At 40.3% G+C, this 10,273-nt stretch overlaps 1 protein-coding gene across 6 annotated transcripts in view; it reads right to left on the bottom strand.

Annotated features, from left to right (window-relative positions):
• Positions 1–1,821: 1,821 nt before the first annotated feature.
• Positions 1,822–10,273, bottom strand: part of LOC135242776 (11-beta-hydroxysteroid dehydrogenase type 2-like) — a 57,290-nt gene continuing 48,838 nt past the window's right edge. For 5 of the 6 annotated variants that reach the window (XM_064314056.1, XM_064314057.1, XM_064314054.1 and 2 more), the window contains 4 exons: positions 7,354–7,539; positions 5,083–5,220; positions 4,255–4,341; positions 1,822–3,581 (listed from right to left, as the gene is read on the bottom strand). In XM_064314056.1, coding sequence (XP_064170126.1) covers positions 3,157–3,581; positions 4,255–4,341; positions 5,083–5,220; positions 7,354–7,539 — 836 coding nt within the window. In that variant the 3' untranslated portion in view covers positions 1,822–3,156. The remainder of the gene's footprint in view (positions 3,582–4,254; positions 4,342–5,082; positions 5,221–7,353; positions 7,540–10,273) is intronic. The other variant, XM_064314053.1, reaches the window with a different exon arrangement.

Here is a 10,273-nt window from a genome sequence, read left to right as displayed (position 1 = left end):
GTACCTCTTTCCCTGCAAGTTATTTTTTCTTCTTTTTTTGTGAAACCACTTGCTTTTGGCAGGGAGATAAACATAGTACTCTGCTGGCCAGGATTGTCCTCTATTCACTCTCATTCTCAGAACTGGCTCTGTAGTCTGTAGAGCACACTCTGTTCTGAGCTCGAGAAACAATTCCACGGCAGAGCGCTTGGGTCTGAAACCTCGCTAAACAAGCATGTCACTGCTTTGCACTGACCCTCGGGTAACTGCAGTTGTTCGGGGGCCCCATTATGGGAGCGGGACAAAAAAAAAAAAAAAAAGCCGTTGCCGTTGCCAGCTGAAACTTGCAAACATCAACAGGGAGTTCAGATGAGTAGGACTACCATGGCGCTGCTGTGGTTTTTTTTTTTTTTTTTGACCTATCTATAGAGGGGAGAGGACACGCCCCCCGCAACTCTGTGTGAGGCATAGCGTGGCTTTCCAATAAGCCAGGTGTCCCATTGAGGCTGAAAAGTCATGGCTAGGCACGTGCAACTTGCTGCTATAGTTTTCAACACTTTCCCCTTCACGTGACGATGTCTCCTTTTTATTTTTTTTGCTTATTGCTTCGGTGCGTCAGCTTTTTTTTTACGTGGATTTAATAACATGGAAATAAAACATGGATGTATCGCTCATATTTAGTTTTCCTGAAAATGACAGAGAAATGGGAAACTCAACGCCATTTTGTGTTCTTATCAACCAATGCAAATTACGTTCCCAGATGATGCCTTATTGTTGTTGTTATTGTTGATTTCTGGCAAAATTAATTTTTTACATTCATGCCCAAGATATGAAATTAACACTCGCCACCTGCCAAATTCTGGTAATATTTTTATTGTGGCTGGTAAGATTTTCCACTCTGGCAGCCACTCTGGCAGGTAACCAGCCTGCATACTATACCTGATGCATGACTCGTCCACTCGTATGATGACAAGCAAACTGATTATCAGATCGCTCATTATGATTTAAAAGCGGTTGCATAACCGTTGTTAATTGGCAGTGATTTTTTTTAAAAAATGTGTCAAGATACGCAAATGGCTACCTTCTCACTATTAAAAAATATAACAAATGTAGCAATGCTGATTAAAATAAGCATTCTAAAACACACAGCAAAACATTCAGTGTAAAAATCAGTTGTTTGTCCGTGTAGAATGCTTAATATTCAAAACAGTGTTCAGCTGTGAGTCAACTGCCAAAAGTGGAGTCATTGTTTTTTTTTTATCTGGAACTTTTGTACAAAGCCCAGAAGTACACTTTATATGCTATCACATTATGCTAGTTTCTAATACAAAATGAGGTCCTGGGGACATCCAAAAACAATAAACAGAATTGAGGAGAAAGCAATCCTGATAATGAAACCACTGGCAGCACAGTCCACTTCGGAGGCTAATTTGTTTTATCTACGAGTTTTGGAAAGCTTCAGTCTTTCAGCTCACCGTACCTCCGTCAGAAGTGAGCTTTGGTGAACCCAGCGCCAGTTCCAGGAATTAAAAGGCAAATCAGATGTGATGGACTTTATCTTTGGGACAAGATGAAATCACACATTCGGAAGTTTGAATGGTTGTCCTTGTAAGTCCACACACAATTTTGTGTACTTGACTCTTTTTTTTTCAAATTAGCATGATGGCTTCTTGGCTTAATTAATCCAAATCTAATGAGAAAGTAAGATATTTTGAGCCAGGTTCTAACTGAGACATTCCACACCACATTGGTAGTTCAAATAGTGCACATGCTGTAAACAAGTGTAATATATCACTGTAAATATGTATTACCATATGACTAGAAACATAAGAGACAAGATCGGATTTTGTATGTCAGCTTTTAATACTATCAAATAATGAACTGGGTAAACAAACTTGTGTGATTATTCTCATTTTTCTTTTGTTTTCTTGTTTATATAAAATTCACAGCTTTAGTGATTTACGACAAAATCTGGAATATAAACTCTAATTCAAATAACATTGGGGAAAAAGGGAGACATAGATAATACAGTAACAGGTACATATGAATGAGTTGTACAGTATGTATAAGCAGTATATTGAGGTAATCTCTGAGAGACGTTGTGAGTGTTGTGGTGAAGTTATGGCACATGATGGGTACAGTACATTGGGTGCAGACCTGGGTCAAATACGTATTTGTTTTGGATTCAACTACTTTTCTACGCTTTACTGATCTTGGCTGGTGTTTTGGAATGAATGAAATGCTCTCAAAAAGTGCATACCCTGCCTTCTGGTCATATTGGCAGCCTCAATTACACCAGGCAAGACCAAGAGAGCACAGAAAAGTATTTGAATCTAAAACAAATACGTATTTGACCCAGGTCTGATTGGGTGAGAAGTGCATGTAACATTTCTTGATTGGTCTTGCATATTTAGAGAAGCAGTCAAGCCATGGGTGACCACATTAGACATTAGTCAAATAATTGGTTTGATGACCTACTGTATGCAATACCTCAATAGTGGCACAGTCTTGGTGCTGATTACGTTCAGGGTATGCCCCACCAAAGTGTAACTTGGCATATTGCCGGTCTATGACTCAAGAAGGCTGTGACTTAATTATGTCAGACAGTTTAATTATAGCAGCCACGTTGGACACTGGTTTTTTAAAGGACTTCAGACAGATGACCACTGGTGTGGTTACTGTACATGTATGGCCTGAGCTCACTGATAGAAAATGGAGGAGGCCAGGGTTGCAATTGCACTCTCCCTGGTCGTGAATAATTAACTATGAATACTTGAGCTAGCTTCCGTTTTACCTAATCTGCCAAAGTGAAAAATATACATTTTGGTGTAATTTGATGATCCCTTCAGAAAATACAAAACACAAAACATTTAACAACATATAGCATGTAGCAAAAAAAAAAATTCAAATGAAAAAAATATAAAAAACCACAATGTAGGTCAGTTACAGTGCGCTTAGCTGGAGTTTATACTCAGGTTTGAACCCTTAGACTGCAGAACTACATTACAATTGGAACAACTAATCCTTATTTCACCAATTCAGATAGCTGTTCCAGTTGATAAGTTGTTCTGTGGTGTAGTGGTTTAAAGATTTAAACTTCAGCTAAGCATGCTACAATTGACCCAATGGGTTTACTATGTAAGTGGTCCTACAACTCATAGAACTCTCTCCATTGAACTACTTATCTATTTTATTAATGTCATTGTTATTGTTGTTGTTGTTGTTAATGTTGTTGTTGTTGTTGTTGTTGTTGTTGATAATGCTCTGTTTCCTTAATGCTCGTGGAATGACCTTTTTCTTCACAAAAAGTCTTTGTAGGAACTTGTCACTGAGAGACAGTGGAAAGTAATTGTAGATAAAGTACATGAGGCCCACCCCTGGCCCGGAATAATAGCGCACTTTGGGCTGAAGGGACAGCAGCGCGTCTGTGATGGTGTTGACCACAGGACTCAGGTCCTCGGGGGCCGTCTTGGAGTGGCCCTGGAACAGCTCCTTGGTCTCCAGCAGGTACTCCTCTCCGTACTCTTCCAACAGCTCCGGCGACAAATTCTGGATGAAGTTCTTATACTGCTTTTCCCAGTACTCAAAATTGCTGGATTGGCCTATTGATACAGAGACAGAGAGAGAGAGAGATGACAGATGTTTTAACAAAATATCATTGAACTATGGCACACATATGATGGGACTGACTTTAAGGAATGACGAATCAAAACCATAGAGGAAACACTCGAATGATCCTGGCCCTGTCCCTCCCTTTAAGTGGTGGAGAAGATCATGGACAATTGCTGTTCAATACAAGGCACTTTTGCATGCTCAGCCCCTCATCAAACAATCATTTGGATTTTCTAGACCTCTGCTGAACTATTTAGTTTTTTTACTTGAGGCATTACTTAGCCAGTGCAAGCATAACTTGACTTAGGCTTTGCAAATCTAAGGACACAGTCTCAGCAGGTATTGTTTATATATATATATATTTCAGAACTTATTCACTGCGCATGAAAGTTGGTCAGGCTTATTTTCAATAGAGCAAACTACAGTATATTTGTTTAGTCATGCATTACATTGTAACAGTGTCTACCATAAAATATCAAGATGTCATGAGTGTTCATACAGTCGCTCCTGTTTTTTTTTTTGTTTGTTTTTTTTTTTTTTTTTGCATGTACAGGAAAACAGTAAGAAGGTGACAGGAAGTAGAACCACAGGACGTGTGGCTGTTTTAACCTTCCCAAAATAAAGACAGCTTCCCAGACACGCCATCAGGAATGTTCTCACGACCTTGAGGTAACGATGTGCTACGCGTCCTGCCCTCGGCTGCTGGAAATGTTGTGACTTCAAACATTTTTTTTCCTGCTTCTGAACCTTCTGTAGTTTTGGAAGTGTGGAAGAGTGGGAGAAGGACGAGCAATAATTTAGAATTGTCACTATGCAGTTGTATTTATGTATGCTAATAGACTAAGGGGTGTTTGATGACCAGGAGTACAGCAGTACAAAGTACCACCATATCAGTTAAGGGAAAACTGGGAAAGCAATGAAATCCATTTGATTCGATTGAACTGAAATAAAAGCATTATAAAGAAAGTGGGAAATTTTATGAGAACCAGAGCAGTGGAAATTGAAAATCTTATGCATAATAAAAAATAAAATGCATAGTTAATAGTAAAAGCGTTTTTATGTGAGGTCAGCTTAAATTTACACAGTTTGACAATTTAGCTGCTGTGAACATTCCCCGCAACATTTCATTACTTTAGAGTTCAGTGATACATTTCTTGAGTCCTCTTTTTGACTCCCTTTGATCCGCAGCCCTGTGCTGCTTGTCAGAGTTTGTTTGGGTTACGCAGGCGCTGCTCGTTTGGCTGCGCTGTATCTCCAAACGTCGGTAATTTTTCTGACTGGGCCACAGCACTCTGCTGAGAACGTGTTAGTGGGAGCGCAGCTGCAGAATGTCAAGTTTCATGACCCCTTCTTTCCATTATAGAAGCGAAGCGTTTAAAATAACTGTGGGCTGGGCTCTCTAGTCAAAACACACAATCTAAATAGGGCGCTGCGGAGCATCCAGGAAAGCACTGCGCTGGAGCAGAGAAGCACTGATCGGACTGTGCTCACCTGTCTTGAAGGCCGAGGGGAAGATGGTGGACACCTTTACGCCCCAGGGCTCCAGTTCGTGGCGCAGGGTGCTGATGAGCATCCCCAGAGCTGCTTTCGAGGCCCCATAAGCGGCCAGGCAAGGAAATGGCTGCTCCCCTACAGACACACACACACACACAAAAAAAATAACACTCACGTCACATGACACGCGACCATTTAATTAAAACGTCACAAGCACTGTTCTGTGGATTGTTCTGTGCTCAGAAAGTTCCCTGGAAAGTAACCTTAATTGAGAGACGTCTTTGAGGGAGAGTTTCAGTGGCTTAAAGTCTGAGAGCAGGCTGTCTGCAAAATGGGTGTAACTTTGTTTGCGGTGTTGTCTCTATGTCTACATTTCTGTCTTTGTGGTGTGGCTGTGGTCAGAGTATGTTTAAGGACGTCGCCCCACAAGAGGAAAAATCTCACAGATACTACTTTACTTAATAAAATTGTTAGAACTTGTTTGGGTGTGACTGCTATGTATAACAAACGTAAAACAATGTACCATTTGTAGACAGAAGCAAATTATTATGTTTTGTACCTGATCTATCATCTTCTCACACAGCAAGGATGTATTTTTCATTTTGACCATCAAATTTTTAGGAGATTCATAATAATATGCATCTCACACACATGATGACTGTAATTATGGTTATTGGATATCAGCCATATACACCTGGCCTTTGTCTTTCAGTTTAATGGTTCTACTATGGTTTTAGGTCTTTTGATAGTGGTAAAAAATGACAATATGCAATACAGTTTTTTACTGCTCCATAATTTTCAAAAAACCTCACTGTGGCCACATTGCATTCTTCAAAGGGACACATTCATCTGATCTCAGAGTTTTGCTGATGTTCTGTGCTTACGCAACGTTGGAACATAATAACAATCAACAAAACGGTACAACTATATTATTAAGGGTTTTACTGTACTTCTGCTAAGTGCTGCTAATGCTTTGGCCACTGTTAAAACAATGATCTGTTGATACAGGTAAGAAAGATACAGGGATTAGATAATTGGCTTCTTGTTATTAAGTGGGCGTGCACCGATTGAAGTCATAGAAAGTTGCACGACGTGAGTGGAAGAGATGGACAACTTGAGCCGAGTTAAGCTTCTTCTTTTAAGAACAAAAAGGCTGTAAATGAATGGTTTGCTCATGGCTGTGTTCCGGTGGAGGTTGTGTGTTCCTTCCAAGTCAACCGCAAAACATCATTTCAGGAGGGAGCCTTACAATCAGCCCACCTGGAAGTTGCCTTTAATAAGACAGCCCTTGGCTGCTCTTTGAGAGGAGCCATCTGCCATGCAGAAACACGCCGGTTCAATAACAGATTGGGTGCTCATCAATGAGGCACTTTATTAAAGAGAACCCCCTTTATAAGAGCAGGTCGGAATAGTGCACGTAGGCCAAAAACCCCAACATCCCGATGCTGCAAGCACCTCAGCACTTCAAAGAAGTGTTGCAACAGAAAAGCACAATAATCTCAGGACCATTCGTTTCGAATCAGGACTCTGTTCCAGCGGAAGCAGGCCCCTTTGTCTGTTGCTTTTGCTCCTGATGGAACCTGTCACTATCGTCTTGTGCCTGGCCAGGCCGTGGCAAATTGGCCCAGCCACATGAAAACAAATCAAACAAAAATTGTTGCAAAATTGTACAGTTGCAATGTACCTTTGAAGAAACATTGATCACGTCATATTTGTCCATAAACCCAACTGGCTGTAGTATCTGTGATTACAGACTGGCAAGTACTGTTTCCCAGTAGCTGTTATTACAGAAAAATGTAAAATGTGCTTGAAAATGGAAAAAAATAAATAAATTTGTGATGGTATGAGCTAAGGCTTCTGGGAATGTCCAGGTGTACTGTGTTAGGTGTTGCCCAAAGCCAGGTATTCAGCAACAAGCCCAATTTGTGAAGGGCTGGCCTTGATGCTTTCAACCTGATAATACTAAATACTAAAATAATACTAAAACACAGGAGGTAATCTGGCCATCTGCAGGAAGGTCGAGTTCAGAGACTCTCTGTATACATCAGTTGTATTAGATATAGGGGATGTATATGGAGATGGAACTTTTTAAAAGCAATACAACATCACATTTGATATTGTGCACTGATGGATATAATCTGTGGACATTTTCTTTGCTGGGTCGGCACTATACTGTAATTATGAATATGACATGTTAATTGACTGTTAGAATATGTTTAGTGTTACATCATTGTGTGACTCATTGGTGAGAAAGGGGTACTACCGTACCTGAGGGACTGGAAATGGTCACGAGTCTCCCTTGGGCTTGCCGTAGAAGGGGCAGGAATGTTTTGGTGACGTTCAGCGTCCCAAAGAAATTGACCTCCATGCAGCCTCTGTAGTTGGACAGAAGGGAGAGCTCTGCATCCCCAATGTTCACACATACCCCTGCGTTGTTCACAAGTCCCCACAGACCTGCAATAGAAAATAGAGGGAAATGTTCTGGTTAAAGCACAATGCCTACAAAAATCATGTCCACTAATGATATTCTACTGAAGTCCACTCCAACCAAAATGAATAGTAACTGTTTGGGGTTATATCCTGGATTCATATAAACTCTGTGTATATTTATAGCCACCTGGCACCATACCACACTTTTCTGCAGAAATGACAACTTGCTGTTGTCCTGCTGCTACCCCACTGTGACCTTAATTTTTAGGTGAAACAATAATGGCCAAACCAGGGATTCACCGGCAAGACCTGTATTTCAATCTGTCACATTTCACCGTCAAGCATTTTATTAATTGTAGTTTTTATTTCCCAATTTCTTTCTATAATTCATACAACATGTTTCTTAATTCATCCAATGTGTTACCACACAAGAGTATTGTTTATTGACATCTGGTGAGCCATAGAGATATGAGTTCTAAGGAAAGGTCTATTTTTTTTTTCTTTCTGTGAATAATTATCTGTTCCACGCAAGGGAATACTGTACTGGGTCTTAAGGCGGAGATATCACATTGTTAGGAAAAGTACACAGAGACTTTCACGTCGTGATAACGTTTTATGACGTCTTTTCGGGTTGTTTGTTTAGTGTCTTTTTTTCCTCTCCCTCCGCCGCGGATATGTTTAACTGTTGTTTTTTTATTGCAAGAATGCGGGACAGTTACATAATCTATGCTGATTTCTTAACCCCCTGCTTGGAAAGCGATTCCAGCGTACTCTGGAGGACTCCGAGGAGAACAGAGGCGGCCGAGCGGGCCGTAAATAGGAGAGCAGATTAGGAATGAAATGACGCTGCGGTCCAGGAGAGAGAGAGAGAGAGACAGACGAGGTGACTCGTGATTAAAGCTGTGCTTCTAGTGCTGTCCAATGTGGCCAGATTTCTAAATGGACCTCCATCAGTGCTGGGGTAACTGGAATAGGAGGAACAGGCTGAGGCCAAGGTAACACAATATGGTGACAGTGATCTCTCTGAGATTCCTATTGTATGATGACCAACAATGCGTTCCAGCACCACATGTAACTTGGGTTTGGTGTCGATGAGTAAATCATTTAGGCAATCCACTATTTCTCGTAGTCTTTAGCTGCAAAAGCCCTTCACCTTGTTAACCACCTAATAATGACTGCTTAAAATTGTGTTAACACTGTCACACAATACATTAAGGACTTGGCAGCTTAAAACGAAAAAGTTTTTCAGTTTTACAAGAAATACAGGATTATCTGTATTATTAGTTGTGCCGTATGATCATATGATTAAACAAAACACTTTGCCTCATTTTGATGCTTCTAGATGCCATGTAATCATTTAATACTATGGCAATAGAGTCATCATGAACTGGTTGCAAGATATATATTAAACCCTTGCAACATATAGAATATTGCGTCCCTGGGAAGAAGAAGATATGTAGATTTCTTTGTTGACTACAGCAAGGCATACTGGCACAGGTAGTAAAAGAGAATCATCTCCAAGAGAGGAATGCTTCCATTATAGGCCACAAAAGCTCAGAAATGTACCTGCAGGGTATCTGAAACTTTCTATAGGATAAGAGTAGTTCAAGCTCTCAAATTTCAAAGGTAAACTGCATAAGTTTACATTTATGACATTTATTTTGTTACTTCGTTTTCTTTCATTTTGTATTCTTCCCATTAGGGAGTGAAAAGTTCTTATGCAATGATGTTCCTTTCTCCGAAATGGTATTCATATCACTGTTCTTTGCACAGTTCCCAGTACCGACAAAGGAACGACACCAACTGCAACCCATAAACCTGCCAGCCTCAGACCTCAAGCGTTTTATTTGAACAGCTAATGAATGCACATCCTGTTATTCTACCCAATAACCTAAAGCAGGTGCTGCAAAGAGTTTACATAAAGAGAAGTCCTTATTAAAGCTTGTAATATGCCATTAAAATCAGTGTAAACTACAAGACAGTACTCAGTAGAGTGCATACCTCTAATATACGACTGTCAAAATCTGCCAGCTCCACGCGTCGGATATTCACCAAATTTAATTACATTACATTACAGGCATTTAGCAGACACTTTTATCCAGAGCGACTTACACAACTTTTACATTTTTCATTGCATACTGAAGCAATGCAGGTTAAGTACCTTGCTGAAGGGTACAACAGCAATGTCATACCGGGAAATCGAACCTGCAACCTTTAGGTTAAAAGACTAGTTCCTCACTCAAATCTGGCATGATATATGCCTGTCGGTTTTAGCCCGTTATTGCAACACCATGTGGGCAATCAACACTAGATTTGTTCAGTGGCCAGAAATGAGTTCTCCTGCAAACATCTGCAGATTCAGAAGTGACATGCCTTTTTGTGAGAAGCCACACACCCCTTTGGCCAATTGGTTTGAAAAGTTAACCACTTCTCCCTTGTCCCATGACCAAGCTTTTGACAATGTTTCATGCAAATCCGTTTGTAACTTTCGGAGATAATCTGCTAAAAGACAGGCAGGCAAACAGATGGAATGGGGCGAAAACATAACCCCATCAACTCTGTTGGCAGAGGTAAATAAGCAAAAACCAGTTTTTGTTCCTGTCCTATGGAGTGGTGCGTCAAATAAAGGTTTATATGTATAGAAATATTTATCAGAAATTTTGGCCACATGCATTTCCGTCGGCAGTACAACGATGTAAAAGCAAAACGATTTTAAGACTATTCCCACATCATCTTAATACTCTTTCTTAGTTCTGCA

Source organism: Anguilla rostrata, chromosome 16 (assembly GCF_018555375.3).
Source record: "Anguilla rostrata isolate EN2019 chromosome 16, ASM1855537v3, whole genome shotgun sequence".
In the NCBI taxonomy this organism is placed as follows: domain Eukaryota; kingdom Metazoa; phylum Chordata; class Actinopteri; order Anguilliformes; family Anguillidae; genus Anguilla; species Anguilla rostrata.
This window is presented reverse-complemented; position numbering and strand designations above follow the sequence as displayed.